A 27,179-nucleotide genomic window follows, 5' to 3' on the forward strand; every position below is an offset into this window, starting at 1 on the left:
AATATGGTATAAGGGCTATGATTTACTATGAGAATATATGATGAAACAGGATGCTTACCCTGCCTGGGAATTCAGTGAAGCCTTGCCGTATAGGGTTCCAACTGATTGGGCCTTCAAAGGGTAACCAATGGGAATGAGGCAGATGGAGGTGGAAGAGAGGAAGCAGAGGGGAGGTAAGGAGAGGAGAAGATGCCCTGGCAGGAAAAACAGCACGTGCAAGCTGGACGAAGCTGTGAATACAGTCCATTCAGGGAATTCCGAGCATTTTGTATAGCTGGAGTAGAGTTGTCTAATGAGAAAGCATGGATAGAAAGGACCTGCTTGCAAAGGCTAATGGCAGATTTTGGAGGCTTTTATAAGTAAAGCCAAGGAGCTCAGGCTTTCTGGGCACCAAGTAAAAATTAAATGGTTTAAACAGTGAGTGGCATAATTAAATATTTTAGATTCTACCTGAGGCTATTCAGAATTTGAATTTTAATGAATAAGATTAAAAGATGTCACTAGTAGTCAAGAGTAAGGAATAGTGGTGGCCTCACTAGGGCAGTTGGAGAGTGGAAAGAAGAAGACAGATTTAATATATAAAGAAGTAAAAAATATATACATATACAAATACATACACACACACACACACACACACACAATCACACACACATGTAGCCTAAGGACATGTGAGGAATGACTGCCTCCATCAAAGAAGGGAAGTGACCAAGCATGGCAAGATCATGGTTAAGGACAGGACTTTGGATCCTAGATCTGAATACCAGCTCTGTCACTTGCTCACTGACTTTGGGTGACTTTTCCTTTTTGCCTCGGTTTCCTCACCTGCAAAGTGGGGATTGCAATCGTAGCTACCTCATAGGATTGTTGTGAATATGAGCTAATGTCTGTAAGGTTCTTAGAAGAGCTTTTGACTCGGAGCAAGTGCGCTGTCAGTGTTGACTGCTGCTGCTATCACTGTTACCGTGACCTGCCACGATGCCTTTAATGTTATGAATTTATCTTGTCTTAGTTGATTGCTGAATGTTAAGATAACACAGCTTTCAGGTGACATTTTGCCCATTTTTCTCCACAAAGATTGACTTCTTCCCCACAAGGATCTGCATCTACTTTGAAGACCTCAAAAGTGGCTCTGTCCCCCTCAGCGACGGCCAAGAGGATAAACAGAAGTTCTTTGTCCTCAGGCGCCAGTGTAAGAAGGTAATTTTTCTCTTCCTCTTCTCAGATGCTGGTGGGGGGTAAAGGAAATCTGTAGCAGACAATGAGTTTGGCTGAAGTTTGTCCGAAGAAGGGATCAGGGAGAAGGGGAGAAATCAGAGAAGGCTTCTGTTCCTGTCTCCCATCCTGAGGGACAGGGTCGTGTGGAGGTAGTGCTGTATGGCATCCCTTTCTATAGTGGAGCTCCAGCTTGCCTAATGTGATCCAGAAATTGGAGTTCAGTGGAACCTACTAATGATATGTGGTATCATCATTTCTCCTTTGATGTGTATGGGCAGAACTAAAATGGGTAGGGACATTTGAATGAATCTGTGTAGGTTAAATCTTACACTTCAGTCTACCTTTTACTCTCATATAGCCCCTTTCACTTACTCCCTACCTCAGGACACACAGAGCCCCCAGATGTCCTATCTCAAGACATCTGGTCAGAGTGGTTTAGCCAGCTTCTTGGGTCGCAGTGAACTGCTTAGACAGGAAGTTAACGTGTATCACTAATGGCCATATGTTGTAATATTACCAAGACGATAAAGACGCCATTCTGTCCCTATTTGCCTTGATCAGAGCTGTCTGCATCCCATTCCCCTCTTGTCCTGTGTATTTTAGAAACACGAACTCTGCATGAGCGTACATCGTTGTCTATGTCCTCCCCCATCCCCACCTGTGTTTTCCATTCAGCTTTTCCATAAACTCCCGGCTAGCCAGTTCTCTAGGGAACTTGAACGCTGCAACAGAGGAGCCAGAGAACAAAAAGGCCTCCTCGTCCTCTAAGGCGGGTTTCGTAGCCAGCCCGTTCACCAACCTCTTGAATGGCAGCTCCCAGCCGTCTGCCAGAAATTACCCAGAGCTCAACAACAATCAGTACAGCAGAAGCAACAGCACCAGCGGGAGCACCGTGAGCAGCCAGCCGAGCCCCCACGGCGCCGTCAAAGTGGAGGAGCACAGCCCCGTTCTTCGGCCCGCCTACCCCGGCCTCTCTTCTTCCTCAGCGAGATTCCTGAGCCGTTCAATCCCCGTAAGTTCGCAGACACCACCTCCTGGTCCTCAGAACCCTGAACGCAACTTTTGTGCCTTGCCTCCCCAGCCGAGGCTGCCGCCAAAGAAATTTAATAGCGCCAAGGAAGCCTTCTGAGCGATGCCTTCCCTCTGTGCTGTGAACCTGTCTATGCACGTACATTCGGCTGGCTCCTCTTCAAGTAAATGCCAAGTTTCAACTGGGGTTTCTTCCTTCCTTCTTTTTCTTCCCCTCCTCCTCCTTCCCTCTTCAGAGGGAAACCGCTCTCATTCCCTTCATCATGGACACCGTTGACTTATGTTACTTTTCAGTTAAGTTTTCGAATCAACTCTGAATATCTGGTGCAAAGCCGGGAGCTGATTCATACGATAGATGGTATTTGCTTTGGTTGCAGTGGAATTGGGAAGCTTCGCTTTTCCACATCTTATATCAATGAATGAATTTCAGAGTATTTAAGTGTGGAAGGTGCTGAATGAACAGTAGCTTCTCAGAACTAACCATTAGGCTCTGGAATATGTCCCCTCCTTCAGGGAACTGACCCAGAATTAACAAAATGGCAAATGGGAAGGTGTTTATAAGGAGAGCCCATGAGTAGGTATCTGGGATGTAAGGAAGGGGAAGGCAGAGTATCAGGAAGATGTTTAAAATTAGCTATTAGTCTTCTAGAGACAGGATGAAAGATCATCAAACACATTTTCCCCAGGAACTCTGTATTGAGGTTACCAAGCCCCCCTTTAAACTGGAAATCCCTGTTAGGTAAAATCTGTTGGTTCACACCCTGCTGTGAGTCACTTTAATCACATATTTTGATTGCCTCAAGGGGAATTCATATCTATGGGAATGTGAGTGTTGATTTGAGAGAACAAGGACAAAATAGGAAGGAGAAATCAACCTCACAGATCAAAGTGCAACTCAGAGTTCAACACGGAGTCCAGTCAGGGCACAAGCAAAGTCCAGTGTCCTGGGTAGTCTGGGGCCTGGGACTCCTTCATGCCTGCTGTTCTACCAACATTTCCTCAGCCGTTACCCAGGGAGTGATTTCTGCAGGGGAGCAGAGGGGACGAAAGGTGCTGGTAGCAGTGTGCCTTTCTTGGGAAACAGGAACCCAATGGAATAATTAAGGAGACCCACTTCCCTTAGATGGTAGTTTAGAGAACCACTTTTCTTTTTTTTTTCTTTTCTTTTTTTTTTTAGGGGACCACTTTTCAAACATGAGGACACAGTGCGCGCGCGTGTGTGTGTGTGTGTGTGTGTGTGTGTGTGTGTGTGTTGGTTGGATACGTTACCACTCCTGTCTCAACCTCAGGCCTCTTTTCAAGGAGGCCTTTTTTTTTTTTCTCTTCTATGCACACACAGTCCTTTCTAGCACATATCGTTGACCCTTGAGCAACAGATTTGAACTGCATGGGTCCCCTAACACACAGATTTCTTTCACTAAATACAATGCAGTAATATATGTGTGTTTCCTCTTCCTCATGATTTTCTAAATAACATTTTCTTTAAAAAAAAAAACATTTATTTTGAGAGAGAGAGAGAGAGCACACACGTGTGTGCGAGTGGGGAAGGGACAGAGAGAGAGAGAATAAATACTCCTTTTATAGGAATAAAGAGAGAGAGAGAGAAAATCCCAAACACGCTCCTCACTGTCATCTCAGAGCCCGACTCAGGGCTCAAATTCATGAACCATGAGATCATGACCTGATCCAAAATCAAGAGTCAGATACTTAACCAACCGAGCCACCCAGGCGCCCCAACATTTCCTTTTCTTTAGTTTACTTTATTGTAAGAATACAGTATTAATACATATAATTTATTAATTGACTGTTGATGTTATTGCTAAGGCTTGTGGTCAACAGTTGGGTATTAGTAGTTAAGTTTTGGGGGGAATCAAAGTTCTATGCAGGTTTTGACTGTGCGGGGGCCAGCACCCCTAACCCATGCATTGTTCAAGGGTCAACTGTATAATTTTCCAGATATGATTTTATTCTCAATGTTTTTCAACATTATTTTAAATTCCTATATAGTGCCAGCCCACTCCACCACTTAATCTGAATCTGATCTCATGATATTATGGGTATAGTTGTATCAGTAACAACTTAAATCTTAGTAACTAGGGGGTTAGATGGAAAATAATAGGTATTTACCTTTTCATAACAAGACATGCAAGTCCTGTGCTTCCCAGCAGGAATTGAGTTGTGAGTGTTTTCATATACTGATCGTGGGTCAACCTCATTGTTAGACCAGAATACAGATCTGTTCATTTTCAGAAAAAGTGGTACACATATAGATGTATAGATAATTATATAGCTATCTTGACGATTTCATAGCTGAAGATTTAGTGTAATCTACATTTGTAGCTGAATACCAGAAGCATTGGGAGCTTGGCAAGAATAACATTCTACTTTTTCTGGATCTCAGTTTTCCTCTTGGCTAGTTGAAGCATGGGGATAGTCTTTAGATGATTGGTGATCGCCCTTCCCTCCCATATTTATATAACTTAGCTTTTGGTTTCATTCCATATTTTGATATTTGTCTTCACCTTTCCTCCTTCTCCTCATCCCTCTCCTGGCCTGAAGAGAGTGGTTTTCTGATAATTAAATTTAAAGTAATAGTCTGTGTGGGCAGCTGCTGCCGTTCCCCTCTTCTCTCTCTTAAATTTGTCATCTCATTGTAAAGAGAAGCATTTATAAATAGAATTGCCAGCATGACAACATTTTCCTCCCTCTCACCCTCCCAGGAAGTAAGAAGTAGCAGGTCTCTTAGAGCTGACTTCCCCTCCTTTATCTTTGCCTAGAAAACCTCTGTGGGAAGGGAGGCTCCAGGTCCTACCCCTGCTGGTTTGCTGGTACAAAGTCTAAATTAAGATGGAAATTCCCATTTTATAGGAATAAAGAAAGAGGTTGTAAGTTGTTTTCCTTTATCACTCCAGTACAGCTTTTCTAATTGTGGGTTTCTTGTCTAAATAAGATGGTCCTTCTTTCCAGCACTTCCTAAGTTGTGAGGCATATGACCCTTGAAGAACTAGGAATAAATCTCTCAACAGAAATGTTTTTAAGTCCTTGGGTAGGAAATGCAGTCTGTAAGGCAGTATCCTCCCAGCACCTTTAAGAAAGACCCAGAAACTCCTAGGGGATGAGGGTGACGGGTGTTTAGAGAGAGTCTAATATTTTAGAAGCTGCAATTAGCATCTCTTTTGAAAGCTGCAATTGCTCTCACTTTATGCAGCAGTTCAGCCCCCAGAAAAATGTAAAAATGATTTCCTTGTTCTGTCATTAAGTGCTTTAACACAGAAAACAAGAACAAATGTTAAGGAATTCTTATGGTTGTGACAGAATCCTGAAGAACAATCAGATTTTATTTTTATTTATTTGGCCTCTTCCGTTGGTGTTGAGGTTTCTGCTGCCAGTAGAAACTGCACAAGGTTTCATTTTTTTATTAACTCACTTGTAAAAAAAAATCAGTTTTCCCTCCCTGACATTCAGAGGAGTTTTCAAATGCTTAAGAAATGAGGGACGTGTGATTATGGCGTGGGTGGGGTGGAAGTATTTTATTAAATTGAAATTACTTGAGGTATCTGTCTTGAATATTTGCTCTGTTTTATTTTTAAGAGACTTGCCACTGAATTGCTGTTCGTCTCCACTGTCCTTACCTGACCCCTAAAGTCTGGGTGAGGTCATGATGCTTTCCCCGTAAACTCTTCTCTCCCCTGCCTCGGTCTTAATCAATACTCTTCTCACTCTGCATTTTAATCATCTGTTCACTTATCTGTATCCTCCGGTAGACTGTAAGCTCTGTGAGGGCAGGGACGGTGCCTCTGTTTTCTGTGTCCTAGTTGTATGCTCTGTGCCTGGCATATGGTAGGCCCTCATTAAGTATTTCTTGAATGGATATATGAATGGTTAGATGTTTAAATGAGTCAGTGTGTTTAGAGTAACTTACTCCAGAGGGTTTGAGAGATTAAATATTTTGCCTTAGATTGTACCACAAATATATAGCAGAGGTGTAATTTGCACATAGGTCAGTTTGACTCCAAAAAGCATATTATTTTGATTATATTTTGATTATATTTTGATTATTTTGATTATAGTAGATGTTTAATATACAGGGATATCTAGGGGCGCCTGGGTGGCTCAGTTGGTTGAGTGTCCGACTCTTGATTTCGGCCCAGGTCACAATCTCACAATTTGTGGGTTTGAGCCCCATGTCGGGGCTCTGTGCTGACAGTGTGGAGTCTGCTTGGGAATCTCTGTCTGCCTCTCTCTCTCTGCCCCTCCCCACTTGCACTCTGTCTCTCTCTCTGTGTCAAAATAAATAAATAAACTTAAAATACAGGGATATGTAAAGGATATCTCATTTTTCCAGGAAGGGTCAAAGAAAGATGTGCAGAAGAGATAACATTTTAGTTGGGCTTTGGAGCATAAATAGGAAGGAGCCTCCTGGGAATCTACTTAACAAAATAGGAAGAAGAGAAATGGCCATTGCAGGCAATGGGAACCGTACGAACAGAAGCATAGCTTTAGTACTGTAGTTAAACTCTTAGGTTCTGAAGACAGACCTAGGTTCAAGTTTGATTTCTGCCACTTCCTTGTGGTGAGTACTTTGGCAAGTTATTTAACCTCTCCGAGTCTCAGTAAAACGGGAATAATAATAATCAAGGGCAGACTAGGTTTTGTGCACCCTGAAGCTTATATGATATGGTGGGACCTATGTAAGATAAAGAATACAAAATATTAATTTTTGTAAATTTTATACAACATAGGGCTGTGTACTTTGAAAGGCATCTTTCTGACTGCGGAGCCTTGAAGCTTATGTGGTGATATGATAAGATCTTTGTAATAGGGTGGTTGTGATGACTGAGATCAATCATATGGACTAGTTTACAGAGCTGCTTATAGATGGCGCTCCATAATTATTAGCTACTATTATTTTAAGAGCAGTGAGTTTTCCAGTGTCACTAAAGCCTGGGGAGGTTACTTGTAGATAAGGCTGGAACGTTAAGGGGAAGCCAAACTGGGAAGTGCACTGTGAGCTATTGGAATCTCGTAGCAAAGTGACTTGATCAGATCTGATTTGATGAAGATTATTCTGGCAGTTGTGTGGATGGTAGCTCTTGATAGAAACCCTGAAGGGAGGGAACCTAGTTTGAGCCCTACCTGCTGTACCCAGTCCCTACCTTGGTGTCCTTGGGTAAATGCTATCTATGCACTTTCAATAATTATTCTGTGTTTTAATACGCACAATAGTATTGATGCTATTAAATAATCATATGTGACCAACAGATCCACCATATATTTATTATTAATTTTTAAATGATGTATTTATTTTTGTAAATGGAAATTTAACTACCCAAAGAAAAATTATGGTCCTTAGTAAACATCTTTTCTGCATCAGTTGAACTGTTTGAAGAGTTATAAAATAATGTGCTTTATTATTAAAAAAGAAATATATATATATATAGAGAGAGAGAGAGAGACAGAGAGAGACAGAGAGAGAGAGACAGAGAGAGAGAGAGAGAGAGAGAGAGAGAGAGTGTCCGGTTGGTTACAAAAATTTTTTGTCACTCCAGTGTCACAGGTCACATTAATTATGGACCTAATGGAGTAGCCTTTCAGAACAAGCTTCTATTGTATTGATCTGTAGGGTATATAAATATAAATAAGATAAGCTGCTCTATAATAAGATTCTTCTGACAACTGCTTTGGGCATCATCTATTAAAACCTTTTTTGTAATTTGATTATTATTACTAAGCAGTAGCTTATATTAAGCTTTGTTACTCACTCTTATCTATTGGTCTTCAGACATTTCCAGAGATATTCTCATGGTAATGTTTCAGGTTATATCAGTGATGCCATTCATTGTCTCTTGGAATTTTCCCATTTTCCTCTTCTGCTGTTTTCTCACCTTTTTTGTCATTGTGTTAGCCTCATTGAGGCTGTTCCTAACTCAGTGTCTTAATTAATTCATACTTTAAGTAGGGGCACGAGCTCTTTCTGTAAAGGGCCTGTTTTGGCTTTGTGTGCCAATTCCAACTCGATGCATAAACAAATGGTATGGTTGTGATTCAGTGAAACTTTATTTACAAAAATAGGTGGTGGGCTGGATGTGGCCGCTGAGCTGTAGTTTGCCAACCACACTTTAAAGCACTCCTGGGTAAGAGATACTGATCTCATCATTTTACTCACCTGGTCAGAAGTGATCAGGATCCTCTAATGCTAGAACATTAATCCTAAATTCCTTTCCTGAGCTTTCAGGCCCTCTGTCCTCGGTTCCCTTTATTGTATGTTTGTACCTCATTTCCCTTGCTTGTTCCATAATGTGGGCTCCCTTGTCCTCAAGAACGTGAACCCACCCAAAGTTTTCCTTTTTCACCTCTGTTCCTATCCTTGAAGCATACTTAGTACTTTATCAACATATACTGTAGCTATTACATGCCTGAGCTTCTGTATTTGTTTACGTATTGTCTGTATCTGTGAGACTTGTCTTCAACTTTTAAACTTTCTTTGGGGTCTACATACCAAGTTTCATAAAGTTCTTTTATATTTTATCGTTTCTAATATAGTACTAGACACAGAAAAGAATTAAAAATACTCCTTTAGGGGCACCTTGGTGGCTCAGTCGGTTGAGCGTCCGACTTCAGCTTAGGTCACGATCTCACAGCTCATGGGTTTGAGCCCTACGTCAGGCTCTGGGCTGACAGCTCAAAGCCTAGAGCCTGCTTCAGATTCTGTGTCTCCCTCTCTCTCTGCTCCTCCCTGGCTTGCACTCTCTTTTTCTTTCAAAAATAAATAAACATTAAAAAAAAAATACTCCTTTAGTTTACAGTTGGAAGGAAAATTGAAATGATGAAATATTGTGTGCATACCTACTGTTTTACGGTAGCATTCTCCTTATGCTAAGTTCCCTGTGTGACGGGGCACAGCCATGTTTAGACTTAGCTGGTTAACCTGCTCTTGGTTATGAAGACTTTGTGGATGAATTCACCACCTCAAACTTATTTATTTTTTTGGTAATCATATGGCAACTTTATTTTTGTCTTCAATATTATTTTTGTCCCTTTACATTTATTTGTTGGCTATAGTTCTTTTTTAATTGAAGTACTGTTAACACACAGCATTACCTTAACTTCAGGTATACAGCACAGTGATTCAGCCTCTCTATACATCATGCTGTGTTCAACACCAGTGTAGTTACCATCTATCACCATACAAGGCTATTACAATAGCCTTGACTATATTCCCTATGCGGTACTTTTCATCCTCGTGACTTACTCTTTCTATAACTGGAAGCCTGCATCTCCCAGTCCCCTTCACCCATTTTGCCCGCCCCTCACCTCCATCCACTCTGGCAACCACCGGTTTGTTCTCAGTATTCTCAATCTCAAATTTGACCAGTGTCAGAACAACCTTGGTAGCCAACGAATAGGTTAAGTTATTCTGTGTTCTGGCATTAGTCGGAATATGTTTTATGTTTTATTTATTTATTGAAGGAATTACTGATTCTTAAAGTAGGACTTAGAATAAGATCAAAATATTAGATCCAGCTTGGTAAAATACCCAGTTTGGTGAAAATCTGAGTGATTGGCGTTTGCATTAAAGCCTGCTTAATTTTACTTTGGAGTAATGTTTGTGTGACAGTGATGAACTGCTTATTGACTGTTTAAACATCCATTCCCAATAAAATGCTCCTACTTTCCAGTGGGAGGTTAACAGCTTTTCTTGATTTAAATTTGATGTCTTTTCCTTCTGCCTGTCCTGTGTTTCAAAAACTATCATCCTGTCCTGATTTTAAGTATAATATTGAATCACAAAGATTAATTAAAGATTAAATATTATATTGTTTTTATTTGTTTTAGGTTTACTTATTTATTTTGAGAGAGAGAGAAAGAGAGAGAGGAGAGTGTGTATATGTGTGTGAGAGAGAGTGGGGGAGGGACAGAGAGAGAGAGGGAGAGAGAGAATCCCAAGCTGACTCTGCGCTGTCAGTACAGAGCCCAGTGCAGGGCTTGATGTCATGAACTGTGAGATCATGACCTGAGCTGAGATCAAGAGTTGGATGCTTAACCGACTGAGCCACCCAGGTGCGCCAAAGATTAAATATTATATTTGATACTAAGGATTAGTACTAGCTTTCTAACCTTGTATGTTTAAATTGTTATGGTTTTCCCCTCTCTTCTCTTTGTTGTGGCATACCTTAGATTTGATGGAATTTCAGCATTACCTTAAATTTTTCAGCTAAGGGATGTCAATATCAAGAACATGAGCTCACTCCTTTTTTTTGTAATTTTTTAAATGTTTTATTATTTTTGAGAGAGAGACAGAGTGTGAGTGGGGGAGGGGCAGAGAGAGGGAGACACAGAATTGGAAGCAGGCTCTAGGCTCTGAGCTGTCAGCACAGAGCCCAAGGCGGGGCTCCAACCCATGAACTGCAAGAACATCACCTGAGCTGAAGTTGGCTGCTTAACTGACTGAGCCACTCAGGTGCCCCAAGAATGTGAGCTCAATCTTTGAACCACATCTTTGGCATTTACTCAGCATTGGTATTCTTTTTTGTTTCCTTTCTAAGTGGACTTGGGAATGTTACTTGCCAAAGCATCAAGTTGTTTTGAGATTAGCATGGTTCAGATGATGCCTTTAAATTTGTGTATCAGCTGTTAGGTACACATAGTGTTTGCAGATAGAGCTAAGGGTCAGTTCAGCTTCCCATGTTAAATAGTGGTTTACATTAATTTCCTGTACAAAGTCTGTCAGCTTTGTTTGACTCTCCATTTGAAAGGACTCTTTCAGGTATAGAACTTGCTTTAATCTCAAGTATGTCGGAGTTTTAATTGGCTTGGTTGTTCAACTTAATTTGACACTTTCTGTTTTACCAATACCAAATACTTAATACCAAATACTGCTAAGTCAATAGAAAAGAGTCTTTTTCTAATCTTGCTTTACTTATTTATTTAGCCAGGAGCAAACGAGAGTGCTTTTTATATATGTGTAAAGACTTGCCCAATTAAACAAATTATCTAATATTTATATGAGTGTCTGCCATGAGTGCAGTCTTGTTTTAGTCCAGGAAGGTAAGACAAAGATGGATAAGCCATTTTCTTCCACTAGACCGAAAGCTCCATGGAGGCATCTTCTGGCTTACTTGATCATCTGCTGTCATTTTTCTGGTCCCTTCACTCTGTCTTTGCACTGCTGCCAGAATCTGCTTTAAATACTAGTTTCCTAATGTCATCCTTTGCTTGAAAAGCTTCTATAGTTGAAGGACAAAACCAATTATTGTAAGTTTTTTCTCTTTTTCGTTGAAGTTTCACCATAACATACCTAGATATGGACTCCACAGAGTTTATCTTTGGGCCTTAATGTATACTTTCAGTCTCAGGGCTGATGACTTTTTCAATGATGAAAAATTCTCAGCCACTATCTTTTTGGATTTTATCTGCCTTTCCCCTACTTCTCCTTTTATTTATTTATTTATTTTTAATTTTTTAATGTTTATTTATTTTTGAGAGAGACAGACAAACAGACAGACTGTGAGTGGAGCAGGGGCAGAGAGAGAGGGAGACCCAGAATCCCAAGCAGCCTCCAGGCTCTGAGCTGTCAGCACAGACTGACACGGGGCTCGAACCCACGACTGCAATATCATGATCTGAACAGAAGTTGGGCACTCAACCGACTGAGCCACCCAGGCGCACCCTCCCTGCCCCCCTCCACTCCTCCTTTTGTAATACCCCGTAGACTTATGTTGGAGCCCTTCAATCTGTCCTCAGTATTTCTTTCCTTCTGTTTTATATTTTTAAATTCCTGTTACTCTGGCTGTGTTCTAACTGAATTCCTCCTGCTATTTTCCAATCCACTAATGCTCTTTTATTTATTTATTTTTTAATTTTAAAAAAAATGTTTATTTATTTTTGAGAGAGAGAGAGAGAGAGACAGAGCACGAGTAGGGGAGGGGCAGAGAGAGAGAGAGAGAGGGGGAGACACAGAATCCAAAGCAGGCTCCAGGCTCTGAGCTGTCAGCACAGAGCCTGACGCAGGGCTCAAACTCACTAACTGAGAGATCACGACCTGAGCCAAAGTTGGATGCTTAACTGGCTGAGCCATCCACGCACTCCCCACTAATTCTCTTTTAACTGTGTCCATTCTGGAATGTGTCCCCAAACTATTGACCTTTTGATTTCAATGGCTGTGTCTTTTACTTCCAACATTTATCATTCATTCTTTATGACAGCCATCTGTTTTTATGTGGACCCGCCTATTTTTGTTTCATAATTTCTTATTCTTTTTATGGGTATTCTTCATTTTTTCACCTTGAGGATCTCAGATAACAGGTTGTTTTGAGATGGCTTTGTTGTTTGCATTTCAGCCTGTGAGAATTCATCTCCTGGTTGAAAACTTTGTTAGTTCTCTTGGTGTTCATGTTTCTTGTGTGTTTTATTTTTATTTATTTCTAATGTTTATTTATTTATTTTGAGAGTGGGGGAGGGGCAGAGAGAGAGAGAGAGAGAGAGAGAGAGAGGGACATCGAGAGAATCCCAAGCAGGTTCTGTGTTGTCAGCACAGAGCCCAACGTGGGGCTTGAACCCACGAACCGTGAGCTCATGACCTGAGCTGAAATCGAGTTGGATGCTCAACTGACTGAGACACCCAGGTGCCCCTCCTCGTGTGTTTCAGAATTTTCACTTGTAGGTTCACACTGGATGGGAGTTTTTTGTTTCTCCTCACTTCTCTCTGTTTTTTTTTTTCCCTCCTCATCCACTGGTTTTCTTCTTGGTTCCACTTGAACCGCCCCCCCACCCCCCATCCCCGGTCCTCCAGTCTAGAAACAGACATTCATGACCCAGGCTCTATTCCCTTGGTGAGCTCAGCAGGCCTGCTTCTCAGGCAAGGATGCAGCTCTGCATAAACCCCGGCCCCAGGGCAGTGGTTGTGGTCCCTCTCAAGTCCTTCTCACAGGTGGGGGATCCCAGCCTCAGTTTTAGGCCAGGGGCATTTGGCCTGTATACCCTCAAGAACACTTGGCCATCACTGCTGACTTCCATCTCTGTAGCCAGTGGTCTACTACTGTGACTTGGTTTGTTTGTGGGCTTAAAGAAGTTGATCATATTTTTGCATCCTGCTGTGCCTTTTCTCCCACACATTTTGTCCTCATGTGGCTGTGTGAGGGTGAGAGAGCTCCCCGGGCCCCATAGGAATGCGAATCCCATCCATGGAGTTCCCACTCTTTTGTCCTGATTGCCTCCCAAAGGCCCCTTCCTCATACCATCATACTGATGGTTAGGATTTCAGCACATAAATTTGGTGGGTGGGGAGCACAAACATTGCAAGCAGTAAACTAAAGGAGAAAATGTTAAAGTCTATTTGAAAGTGAGCAAAATAAGGCTGACCTATTCCAGCCTAATTCCCCTTATTCACCACATAAGTGCAAATTGCTTTCTTTCTGGTAACTCTCAAATCTTTACAGTTAAGATGTATTAGACACTGTATTTGTACTTTCTTTTTTGAAAACCACACCTGATGGTGTGCTGCTGTTTTTGTCTTCCTCACTGCCATTCACTCATCTTTATTCCTTGAGGACTTTGGCTTTCCTCTAGCCACTGGGCTACTGCCAATGTTCTCGACGACAGTAACATTTTTCTAATCATTATCATTGCCATCATTAGTAACTTATTGAGTACCTCCAATGTGCTGGCCATTGTAGTAGGTGCTTCATATATACATTAGCTTATTTATTTAGTCCACAGTTTACAGACGAGGAAGTCAAGATTCAGAGAAGCAGTGACTACTGTATTTTAAACTTTCTGAACTCCGGTGATCTTTATTTTTATTCACTTCGAAATCCATTTCATTGGCCTTTTTATTGCTTAAAGCATTTCTTCTGATATTCTGAATCCTGTAAGTCTCCTCTCAGACATTTACCCCACCTACTAACCCTTCCCCAAGACCTCTCTGTGGTCCCTGCCTGTTTCCCCACCTTCTGTGGCCCACATGGTCATTTCTGCTTCCTCTTTCCAATGTTCTCTGTTGTACTTGGGTCTTCTTTCCATAGCCACTTAATCACTAGCCTCCAAAATAAGATCAAGTCCACTGTTTTTGTATTTGTTTCTAGTCTCTCTCTTCTAAGCACTATTGGAGAAAATCCCATTATGTTGCCACCAATTAACTCCATTTTAAATGAATTTCTAATTTACCTGGCCCTTGGGTGCTCATAAGTAGTTTAGTTATCCCATTTTGGCTCCCTTGCTGTTCCCCACGCTGGCTGTTTCAAAACTTCTTAGCATGCTTTGTCAACACAGCTGCCTCAGCTTCCAGGGCTGGTTGACTTTGCCTTGAGTCTCACCGAGAACATAGAATCATCAGGAGTGATTTCCCCTAACTGTCCTCTTCTCTGCCTCAAAGTGTCCCTTCATCTGACATGTGTCCTTCTTTTTCCTTTCCTTTTAGGTTAAAAGAATCTTTACTATTTTCTACCATTTTCCAATGGTAACTCTGCCCCCCTGTACTGTTGTTTCCACACTGTTCTAGGGAGTCACTCATCCATGGCCTTTCTCTCTTATGTCTTTAGTCCCTACTCCACTCCATTTGCCTGTCTCCTCACCTGCAAACAGGTACATCCGGGTTGGTCAGAGTGATCTTGCCAATTGCTTCCCTGGGTCCTGTAACCTCTCACAGTGTCTCCTTTATGGCCAACCTTGGGACCAGAGAAGCCCCATTCTGGTGAGAGCCTCTCCCACAGGCTGCCCCTGACTTCTTTCAGGACAGATCGGATGATCTCTTCCTTCTTAGTTTTTCTGTAGCATTTGACAATATCAGCTGCCCTTTTTGCTTGTTCTTTTTGTCTCCTTTGAGTTTAGAATGCTATTTTCCTATTTCTCATCCTCCCTCCCCCTAAAATTATTACTTGTCTATCTTCCTCTGCCAACCCTTTCATGATTTTTCCCAAGGCTCTGACCTTGGCCCACTTCTCTCTCTGGGTGATTGTCTCCTGGGCAATTTCTAACTTCCTATGGGTGTTACCTGCTTCTTCAATTGCCTGCTCCTCCTTTTGTTTCCTGGCTTCGTAATTGTCATCCACACTAGAAATTTGGAATCCTCTTTGACACTACGGCCGCCTTTCCTTCTGCACATCCAGTCACTCAGTACTATCAGCTGTCCCTAGTTGCTGTCTATGTTTTGTTCTTCCGTTCTCAACAGCGTTGCCCTGATTAAGGTTTTGTGGACTATTGGAATAGCCCTTTAAATTTTCTTCCTGCCTTAAGTCTCTCCCGCCTTTAATCTTTTCTCTATACTGTGGCCTGTGTTAGATTTCTAAGACCATTCCTGTGTTCCCAATTGTTCATTGTCTCTACTTTGCCTGTGGGGTCCACAGATCTGTGGAGGTCAGATCCCTTGGCTTGGCATTGGGGCCCTTCCCTGGCAGCCCTTGTGCCCCCCCCCATCTTATCTCTCCAGCAGCTCCCCACGGCATACCCACCAGCACTCTGCAATAGGGCCACATCCTTGCACCCACACTCTAACACATGTGGTTCACTCTGCTTTTCCTTGTCTCTGCTGGGTTTTATAATTCCTGGCCTGTCTCCACAGTTATCTCTTTGATGAAACATTTGTGACCCATCTTTCTTGACTCTCGTGGGACTTTATACACACCTGCCCCGCCCCCCACCTTCGAGTTGCTTTTATATTCTAGACAGCTGTATGTGATTCTCTCTCCTCTCTACTAGCTTTTAAGCTTCTTGGAGGCATCTTTGTTTTCTCAGGTGCCAAAGTACAGTGAGTACCTAATAAATATTTATTGAATTAAAAATTGTATAATATATCTAGGTCCACGAATGTGAAGCAAAGAGCTAAGGTGCTTAGCAGCCCATTATCACCGTCAGCACATGAAGCACTAACAAAAAGGAAAACAGATTTTCAGCTTTTGCTTTAATATACAATCATCTGAGAGTTTCTTTTCTTTCTCTCTCTCTCTTTTTTTTTTTAAGAAATGTGACTTTACTAAAATAAGAGAAAATACATTTTAACCGAGCTTGCATCAATATAATTTTGGTGTTCAGATGAACTGGAAACGTTCACGGAATGGTTGGCTGAGTCAAGTAAGGTGTCAACAACCATCTGTCATCTAACAAATGAGCTTTTTGTGATTGTTGAAAAGCACAATTAAGTTCACTCAGAAAAAAAAAGAATCTATTAAAAGTTAGGTGGGAAGGTGAAAGAATTTTTTATATAGCATTTTAATTAAACGAAATTGGCTTGTTAAATCTTGGGGACCCTGAAATGCTTAGAGAACGTTATAGAAAAATGTTACACCTCCTTCAAAGCAGATTTTATCAAAATCCTTAGCCAAAAAAATCTTATGCAGCTATGTTTCTCTACCAGTGTTATTGGAGAAGTATTATTATGCTAGCAAATGCCAAACATTCAGTCTTGTGAAACCATATTTGTGGAAATGGTATCAATGAACACATTTTGCGTGTCGTTAACATACAAGCAATACAAAAACTGGAAACTATTGCAAAGCCATAAAAGACCCCAGAGTATAGAGGCAATTATAGATAAACTTATTATTAATCAATGTGTATTTTTTCCCCAGTTCATTAAAATTCAACCCCAGAGTTTTATTTAAAATAAGATACCATATTGCCAAATGTGGTTTGTTTGTTTTTTTTTTAATTATCTATGCCATGAAAGCAAATCACTTTTTAAGGTGCTTTTTGCTTCTGTAGTTAGAACTCAAACCAACAATAACCAAGTAGACTACTTTCTCTTCCTTAAGGGACTCGGAAGATGGGAAAATACAGGAGAGGGAAAGTCAGTATGGCAAAAGCACGTGGCGATTGAGAGTCAGGATTTTGACCGAGTATGAAACTAACATTCCAGGTCCTAGGGTCTGTTGGTCTGAGTTATGTGAACAGTAAGACACCATTTCATTAATTTGCTGGCAAAGACCTTAATTTTTCATTATTCTTTACAGTTTGCTGTTTTTGATAGTCAACATATAGTTGTATTTAGTAACCATCTTACAGTATTTATACCTGTCATTATTAGACATTTTTCTACCGTGATTAGGTAACTGGGCTGTTTAAAAAAGAAACACCTCCAGAATAGCTAAATTTTTAAAGTCACTACCTACATCTGCCAAAACAGATTAGTAGCAAATTTCCAGAACAGAACAAATTGTCTTGATCTCCTTACCTAACACTTTGTTTTATGTCAAATCTAACTGCTTTCAGGGAACAAGACTTCTTGATGGAAGCTTATATTTTGACATAAAAATTTTGGGGGCTGCAAGTGTAAAGTAATTTTATCCTTATTTTGCAGGCTGAATATTGCTGTATTATTACTTTTATGGGATTCACACTATAAAAACACCATATATTCATGATAAACTTGATCTGGTCTTAACTCACTATAACCCCGTTGAACTTACTGGCACAGAAACTTGAATATTCTGTTTGAGAAATTAAAATCTCTTGATTATACAAATAAGTGCTACCTTGTAAAATAATATTTATACTTCAAGCACTGCTTCCTCCATAACCGTATCCATTGTCATTCCTGCATTTATTTTTTTATTTCCGATGCATTAGGTATTAATTCTTATGATAGTGATAAACATTGGCCAAGCAGAATTAAAACTTTAATCAGAATACTGAAGTGTGGGTGTTTTTATAAAGGAAATTTATTTTTAGAGTATTCCTGAAAATTACTTTGGATTAGGTCCTATAAGGATTTTTCATTTTAAAATGTATATATCTCCTTTATGGTATAATAAATATTGCTTTCTTTTTTTTGTACTGTAATATTTCTTTGCTCAGGATCACACCATGCTTCAAGTTATTTTTTTTTTAAGTTTATTTATTTTGAGAAAGAGTAGGGGAGGGAGAGAGAGAGGGGGAGAGAGAATCCCAAGTGGGCTCCAAGCTGAGACGTGGGGCTCCATGTCACGGACCATGAGGCTCAACCTACTGAGCCACCCAGGCACCCCTGCTTCAGGTTATTGTTTGTGTTCGGGTGATAGAGAATGTCCGACTGATTACGCAGTGATCACAGGACAAAGGCTAGAAGTATATTGAGGTGTTATACTATGGTGGCTAAGCATTTGGGCTTTGAGCCAGACTGCTTGAGTTAAAATATGAGCTCTTCCACTTCCTTGTTGTGTGACCTTGGGCAAAGTCCTTGACTTCTCTGTGCCTCAATCTCCTATCTGTAAAATGAGTTGTCTGGAGTATTTAATGAGTTCATACATATAAAATGTTTAGAACTGTGCCTGGTATATAGGAAGTACTCAACAAATATCTATCACAGAATAATTGACCTCTTCAGTAATATATCTAGTTTATTAAGAATTCCAGATAGTTGTACTTTATTTCCTGAATAATAAAGTCAACAGCAGTGATGATATTGGTTGTGGGATACAAAATACATTTGCATCTTTGCTATAAAAATTAGCAATGCTAATAATGGGTTATTGTGTTTTCTGGGATATTTATTAGTAACTTTAGGATACAGGTAACAGATGAGCCAGAGACCCTCAGTACAATGCCATCATGGAAGCATGTGAAATCAAAATGTTACTGTCATCCCACATAACTGCTTCCCCAGTGAAAAAGCCTAGAAATATTAGTTATGTTTTTTTTTTTTCAAGTGAATATGTCTTGTAGACTTTACCAGTTCTCTTTCTTCCCTAACTCCACTTCCATTAAGATTTTTGTTTTAGATTGAAAATGAAAGGAAGTTAATTTGTTACAAAATGCTGATGTCAGACTAATTTATTAAGTCTCTTTACTGATCTATTATGTCCTTTCACTTTCTTTATACCGTATAAACAAACTGTGGAAGAACTTTTGTATCTTATTTTTATCCCCCAGTGCCAAATGTATACTACTAATGTTTAATCATTATTTGTTGAATGAATTATGCAGCACGACAGAAGGTCCATTCTTCAGCCAACTCGTGTCTTTATTTGTTTACAGAGGACTCAGAGCCAGTTGGGCAACATTAAGTGAGCCCATGGTGGGGGGAGAGGGGGCGGGATGGCAGAGGAAGCAAGAGGGATTGTGCTAAACTGTATCTGTAGGTTAGATGAAACAGCAGCCAGAGTGATGACCGCTGCCGTGTGTAAGGAAAGCTTCTGCCAGAGGTGAATATGAATATATACTTCTATGAATGATAGAAATCCCTAAAGTGATTGTAGACTATTTCTGTTTTCCAGTTCAGTGGGCATCATGATTCCATAAAATAAGTAAAGATATGTACATACACATATTTACCCCCTCCATATTGATGCACATATGAAATACTTTACCCTGAAAGAAAGTTAGTTTAACAAAGGTCACTTGCCTAGTATCTGTTCATTTGCTATATCTCTGTCTATTGAGACTTGATGGAACTTTAGGGCTGCTTGCAGAAACAACTTTGTTCTAAATTTACAAACAATCTGAGGAGCTATAGAAGTACCATTAGTGGTAACATAAATAACTTTTCTAACTGGAACAAAAGCAAAATTTCAATATTACTACCAAAGCATTGGCCATTGTATAGCAAGCAGGCTTGCAGCTGGGGAGGACCACCTGGCCCTGCTCTCTTGGCCTACTTGCCAGACTTCAAAAGAAACTGCGAAAAACAGCTGGAAAAATAATAGTCCACTTAAAATTTTTTTTAATGTTTATTTACTTTTTTTTTTTTTTTTTTTTTTTTTAAATTTTTTTTTTCAACGTTTATTTATTTTTGGGACAGAGAGAGACAGAGCATGACCGGGGGAGGGGCAGAGAGAGAGGGAGACACAGAAACAGGCTCCAGGCTCTGAGCCATCAGCCCAGAGCCCGACGCGGGGCTCGAACTCACGGACCGCGAGATCGTGACCTGGCTGAAGTCGGACGCTTAACCGACTGCGCCACCCAGGCGCCCCTGTTTATTTACTTTTGAGAGAGAGAGAGAGAGAGAGAGAGAGAGTGTGTGTGAATGAGTGGGGGAGGGGTAGAGAGAGAAGGAGACACAGAATTTGAAGCAGTCTCCAGGCTCTGAGCTGTCAGCACAGAGCCCAACGTGGGGGCTTGAACTTACGAGCCGTGAGATCATGACCTGAGCTGACGTCAGACGCTTAACCTACTGAGCCACCCAGGTGCCCCAATAATAGTCCACTTTTAAGTTCTAATTGTTAGGATGGCAACTGAGGGTCCTACAGGTTAATTGTATGTAGGCTTCAAGACATTGGAACAGCTTTACTGGACTTTTCTCAGTCTTACCTCTTAGGCTTTCTGTGAGTTCAGGCATATTTACATTATAGTGCCCTACTTCTTGATCATGTCCCCTGTTCTGAAGCCTTGGCATAAACTGCGTCCTGTAGTGAGAAAGTCAACTTGCCAGCCTTTTCCATTCTTCCTAGCAGCTCTTAACATTTAACCTCTTCCTTGAAACTTGCAGGCTTGGGAGCCTCTGCCTTCCCCAAGCGTTCCCTTCCCTTGCCTGATCCTTTCTTGTGTACGGTGTTACTTCACGCTATGCATGTTATTGAACATTGACACCTTTGTCTCTTCATGTTGTTTGTATGACAGTGTGGACTTTCGCCCTTGAGGACAGGCTGGTGACTTTTTGACTCACAGTGTTGATAGATGCTTACTGAGTAAATGGCTGTCGATAGGGTATAAAATTCACTGGAATTTTGAAGCTGAGCAAAGATAGTTTGAATCTTTTGTAGATTCTTTTTGCATAATTGACATTCTTTTTACCGATACCCCTACCATCCACAAAATTGGCCAGTCTCAGAACTGATAAGACCTACTAATAGCATGCTACAGATCAACTTGAAAAATAATTATTGGAGAAGTAGAAAATGACATTTGGTGGCAAATCAAGTAAACTTTGTTGTTCTAAGGTATTTGAAGAATTGTGCAAAAGAATATGTTCGTGTTGAACTGATTTGTGTTCCTTCTTTCTAACTGCTGTTTGCTGCTCAAATATAAGTATTTGGCCATTTTTTCCTCTCTATCTTTCTCTTTTCCTGGATAATGTCTATTATCAATGCATTCTGGTTACATATCCCAACCATGTTCCTTTTATATGTGATTATCTAATATGACGGGGGAGGAATTTGTGTATCTTCTTTTCTTGAAAGCTGCCCGCTATTTATCATGTTATAACTGCAAGATTCTTCTGCACAAGGGCTTTTGGGTCTTGAGCTTAGATTTCAAAAGTAGAAGTGCTTTGTGTCCCCCTCCATGGAAAGGATTTGCAAACTATTTGTTAAATTCAAGCATTCTTAAGGAATTTATTTAGATGACTGCTAGCTCTACTGCATTAGAAGCTTTAACATTTGATATGTATTGGATTAAAGTATATATAATCTTAAAGTATATTCTGATAAACTTCAATTTACTTACAAATATCACTTAATGTTTTTGAGTAAAACTCATTATTGCACAAAAGCTTAGAAGTGAGTTTAGTGCTACCTACCAATTTGCACATAATACTTCATTTTTAACTGCTATTAATAAATCGTAGGCCTTTTAAAATACAAAGTTTTCTTGCAGTCACTCCACATAATTGCATATCTTATTCTTAGCAGGTGCTTTGTTTTTGTTTTTTTCCCCCCCAGCCTTTTCTATTTTTTTCTTAGTTTATTTCACTTATCTTCTATATAATAGACCCAAACTGCCTTGTGTTGAAGGAAATAGCTGCATGATGTGTACCACGAGTCTTGTATGTGATGGGCTTTAACCTCAGTTTATGTCTCTCCCCCCTGCACAGTCCCTTCAGTCTGAATATGTTCATTACTAAGGCCTCGCCGCTCCGACGAAGGCTGTTCCACTCTTAGACACAGTGTCTTCATCTGGACAAGCAATGTAGAGAGAAAGCCACTGCTGTTCGAGGGATATTTCTGCCTTCTTACCTTAAATTAAGGAGAGCACTCACATAAGACCTTCAAGAGACTTGAAACCAGAAAACTCTGGTTAATGACTACTATAAATGCACTGAAACTATGTTTATGGAGATGTCAATGCTTTTTAAGACCGTTTTAATGTTGAATTTGGTATTTTGAAAGGTTATTTTTAATGTATTTCGGTAATACATTTGCTACTACCTTTACATGTACAGTGTTACATTATGTATGTATTGTGAACTTTAAAAGACTATTTTGATAAATTTATAAATCTATAAAATTATGTAAAAACTAGACTCTATTTTGACTTAGATTTTCTTGTCGTTTGCTACCAAAAATTTGTATTTTGAATTTATTTAGTATGGTTTTGTCTACGATGAATAAATAATTCCTCTTTATTAAGAAAAAATAAGGGAGAAAGTTTTTAGAAAGTGATTTTTTATGTCCCCTATGAATAGGGCAGATCAGTTCATTCTTTTGGGAAGTCAGTCTAATGTAATGAGTTTATGCAAGTTTATCTCTGGCAAGAGGATAATCGTTTGATATGGCTTGTTCAGACCGTTTCCTTTCCCTTTTGTTTTTGTTGCTCAGCTGTTTAGTTTCGCATCCTTGTGGGGCTTTAACAAAATTTAACATCCAGTTGAAGATTAGAATTCACTGAACGTTTCTCCTGAAAACACAGTTTTTCTCTATGAAATGACTCAACATTCCAAATGCTTTTAATTCTTTCTTCCTCTCGAGAGAGTTCTTAACCCAGTTAGAATATTTTGCTTTTGGTACGAGGTTGTTGTCTGTAACCACATGTGGTCTGGCACCAGTTTTAAATCAATGAAGAGAAAAAACTGAATAAGATGCTGCTGTTTCTCTGTATTAAAGGAGCTATGTTGGTAACAGATTACGAACACCTAAGACACAAGCCAGCATGGCAGAAACCTAACGTGGAAATGAAGGGACCCCTGACAGGTGCTCACAGCCCTTTTATGTAAGTGTAATCTGGCATCAGGCCTCAGAAGCCCGTAGGTTTCATTTCCATGGGGTGTGGGGAGCCTTAGATTCTGATTATCTTCCATGCTGCTTAAGAATGGACTGTTCAGACAGTTAAGTGGATCCACATGAAGTGCTTTCCTCTCAACCACTGAGTTATTGATAATATATTTATTAAGGATGGGGTACCTTGAGGCTATTACACATGCTTCGGCAAAACATCTTGTTCATGTTTTACATTTTAAAAAGGCATTTGAATGAATGTTTGGCTCAGGTTCGTTACTTAAGCTTCAGTAACTGCAGTACCAAATAATTGCACTAAGCTGATGAAAAAAATGAATTGTATGTTTTAGGAGTCAAAAATTAAAATAAGTGAAATTAAATTGTATACCTTTTCTAAAACTGAAAGAGTAAAATATTTTATTAGGGGTTATTGTAAAAAAAAGAGTGGTTAGTTGTACAGGAAGATGGTAGTATTTGAAAAAAATCAGTGAAAAGTAATTCAGATGACGTTTGAAAAGTGGGAAAAGGGAACCATATGGACAGTTTTAGTTCTGTGAACACTAATTTGTGTGCAGCTATTGAAATGATTGTAAAATTGACTACTGTAAATTCTCCATAATTATGTTGTATATTAGTCCTGTGTATCAACATGTGTATGTCTTAGAATTATTTGTACACATGTCCATACATAGACAAATCAAGAAGTGTATGTATATAATATAGAAAGTATATAGCAAAGTAATTCTACTCCAAAAATAAAAAAATTGTTGACATGTATTTTGTTATGAATAGTTTACCTTCCAAAAGATAATTTGTTCTATTTTAAAGTGTAGAAAAATGCACTGCTAATAAATAATAAAAGTTTTATGCAATTTATGTTTCCCCTGACTTTTATAATTTGGATTTTGAGTTATCAGTGTACTGAAGTCTCTTTATAATTTTCTATTTGATCCATTCTGGTTGGTGCCTTTCAAGTTTCTCAAGATCTCCATTCTGGATTTTCAGTTTATCTTGTATTGACTTTCCAGGTTGTGGCCATTTTTTGAAGTATATGACGGTGAGCACAAAGAAACCTTATACGTTGCCTTTCACAAAAGTCAGATAATGTCAGGCTCCTGCTGTTTTTTCTCTCTATATAATTTTCCTTTCTGTTAATAAAACACTGATTGTGATCAGAGTTTTGGGTCCTGCTTGGTCATTTACGACTATTGTATGATACACTGGTGATTGGTGCCTTTTGAGTAAGAATGGCCATTTTTCTTAAGGAGAAATTATAGAAATAAATCAGATGGAAGAAACCTCACCTCTTGGAAGAGGCAGCTTGAGAGAAAGAAGCTACATTACTTATTAAAGATACTTTATGTATTAAAACTGGATCTCCTCAGGTTGTGAAATTTCTAAGATTTTGCCCTTCTCTTTTGTCTTTACATTTTTTTTTTCAGAACACAGGGAAAAAGGTGTGGGTGGGAAGGTAGTTTCACTTCTTGAGTTGAGAATCTGCCAATTAGAAGTTCTCACAACACTGCAGGAGACAGTTGGGGTACTGAAGTTGTCATGGGACCACATCTTAGGGAAGGAGAGTTCTTCGGAATTCATGAAGGGCAGAAAATATTTTTCTGCAGATTTAGTTCTTATGAAGAACATAGTCAAACTATTTAGTCAGTCAGTTAACCAGTTCCAACAAATTCCTGACCTAGCTGTCATTGAGTTTACATGGTTTTGTTGTCCCTAGATGATTTATAAACCTCCAAACACAGCTGGAGAGGCTACTCCATATCTATTCAGCTGGGGTGCAATGAACAGGTGGAACATGAGTTTACCAACGATAAGCCAGAGAAATGTATTTTCAAAATGGTTCACACTTGTATGCTTTCCTTTGTGACATTTGTTAAACTACCAAGGTGTTAAAGGTTTCCACTTGAACCAGTTGTCGCTATATAAGCTGGACAGTATTCTGTGGTGTTTCATGTTCTGGAAGAAGTCTGGGCTCTTTCCTGAAGTGACCTCGTAAGGCAGAGTTAATGGTGCTTGCAAAAACCCTGCAGTCCTCTCTGTAACGCCCAGCAAGGCAAGAATTTGGTCTCAGCCTGTCTCCTTTGAAGATTAATTAGGGAATTTCCAATTATAGTAAGATATACTTTATAGCAGAAGATAAAACTTCTTTATTTACACATAGCTTTCATAGTAGTGGCATTCATGGCTTAGAAAGGAACGTAGAAAATAATTGTATGAAGTTATTTTGAGCTGGATTGAAATGTTAATATATTTCCACCCTGTTCCTTTTCTATGGATTGAATTATGATAATCATATCAAGAAGGGGAAAAATAGCTTTTCTAGAGAATTTTAAACCTATTTGGTGAGTGCAAGTAGAAACTTACATCAAAAGACTACTTTTTTTTTAATTTTATTTTTTTAAATTTACATCCAAGTTAGTTAGCATATAGTGCAACAATGATTTCAGTAGATTCTTTAATGCCCCTTACCCATTTAGCCCATCCCCCCTCCCACACCCCCTCTAGTAACCCTCTGTTTGTTCTCCATATTTAAGACTCTCTTCTGTTTTGTCCCCCTCCCTGTTTTTATATTATTTTTGTTCCCCTTCCTTTATGTTCATCTGTTTTGTCTCTTAAAGTCCTCATGAGTGAAGTCATATGATTTCTGTCTTTGAAAGACTACTTTTAATGCAACATACAGTTACTTGGAAACTGGTTTCAAATGGACAAACATAAACTAAGTGACCTTTTCACTCACCATACCTTTCTTTAACCTGCATACCACCCAAATAGCGAAGATTCACACCACTGGCTGTTTCTCTTTTGGTTCTAATCAAGTTGACCAAAGTGATTCTGAGAGGTTGGACTCTTAAGTGAAAAAGGGGTCAAGGTAGAAACTGTAGAAATGATTCCAGCTGCAAATGTTTATACATTTACATGAAACTTCAGATTTGGGGGTAATGATCTGTCAGATGTATTTTGTTTACTACTATCATGGCTCTCTTCCAAAGGGATTTAAACTGGCTTCAAAGAATGGACCAGGTGTACCACAGAGGAGCAAAAAAGGGGCTTTGGACACCAAGTTTTGAGATAACGGATGCTGGAGCCGGAAGCTGAGACGAATAGTCCTCTCAGATGTCATAGGGTATTGGTCCTCTCTTCCCAGGTTGGGCAAGTTTACGCTAAATGCTCACCTTCATTCATCTCCAGGACACCTTATTGGTATTTATTTTACTCAAAAATTTAAGAATACTACAATACATGCTTATTAACAATAAGACCAAGCTGTGTAGTAGATCTCTAGAACTTACTTTGTACCCTTTTACTAATTTGCTAAGAGGGTAAATCTTACTGTTAAGTGGTTTTACTACAAAATTATAATAATGATAATTATTGTAAGAGGATGGGAGGAAACTTTTGAAGGTGATGGGCAAGACTGGTAGTGGCTTCTTGGATGTGTACTTACCTCCAACCCCATCAAGTTGTATACATTAAATATGCACAGCTTTTTGGATGTCAGTCATGCCTCAATAAAGTGGTTTAAAAATGTTTTTAAAGAAGAGATAATCTCCAAGTGAGATTGTCAATCTTGACATCCAGACCTCCAAAAATGATTGTCAGGGACATAAAATAGAAAGTTCAAAAGACAAATTGAAATCAGGGATCAGAATAGTATAATGATAGTCTACATAAGTATCTATCTATCATCTATCTGGTGTACATCTGGCCTTACTGAGAGCTGATGGAGATGAAGCTGTGACGTATAACATATGCCTTTTTTGCACTGAGAAGCAAAACCTGGGAGATATGGGGGTCCTAGAGACCTGAGATTAGAGGAGCCAATCCATTCTTGTCTTTAAAAAAAAAGTAAGACTCTGGAGGAAATGGAACTATTTTTAAAAATCTAGGTTCTTGCAGGCAGAGAGACTTTTAATGCCGCACTGCATATTCTGAGAGAGATGCCATACCCCACGAGGCAAGTTCCAGGCGGTTTCTCAACTCTAGAAAGATGTAATCAATTAGCTTCTCACGTAGCTTCGGTTGTAAATAGCGCGGCATCCGCTGATTGTAACCAGTGGGGTTAGTTGACTAGGCCTTAGT

At 39.6% G+C, this 27,179-nt stretch overlaps 1 protein-coding gene across 15 annotated transcripts in view; it reads left to right on the top strand.

Annotated features, from left to right (window-relative positions):
• CDC14A (cell division cycle 14A) overlaps positions 1 to 24,261 on the top strand; it is a 188,864-nt gene extending 164,603 nt beyond the window's left edge. For 7 of the 15 annotated variants that reach the window (XM_045478425.1, XM_045478417.1, XM_045478418.1 and 4 more), the window contains 2 exons: positions 1,075 to 1,197; positions 1,891 to 2,431. In XM_045478425.1, the coding sequence (XP_045334381.1) occupies positions 1,075 to 1,197; positions 1,891 to 2,344 (577 nt within the window). In that variant the 3' untranslated portion in view covers positions 2,345 to 2,431. Of the gene's footprint in view, positions 1 to 1,074; positions 1,198 to 1,890; positions 2,432 to 21,964 lie in introns of those variants that run through there. The other 8 variants (XM_045478431.1, XM_045478424.1, XM_045478427.1 and 5 more) reach the window with 4 other exon arrangements.
• Positions 24,262 to 27,179: the final 2,918 nt, after the last annotated feature.

The sequence above is a fragment of the Leopardus geoffroyi genome, chromosome C1 (genome assembly GCF_018350155.1).
Source record: "Leopardus geoffroyi isolate Oge1 chromosome C1, O.geoffroyi_Oge1_pat1.0, whole genome shotgun sequence".
NCBI lineage: Eukaryota > Metazoa > Chordata > Mammalia > Carnivora > Felidae > Leopardus > Leopardus geoffroyi.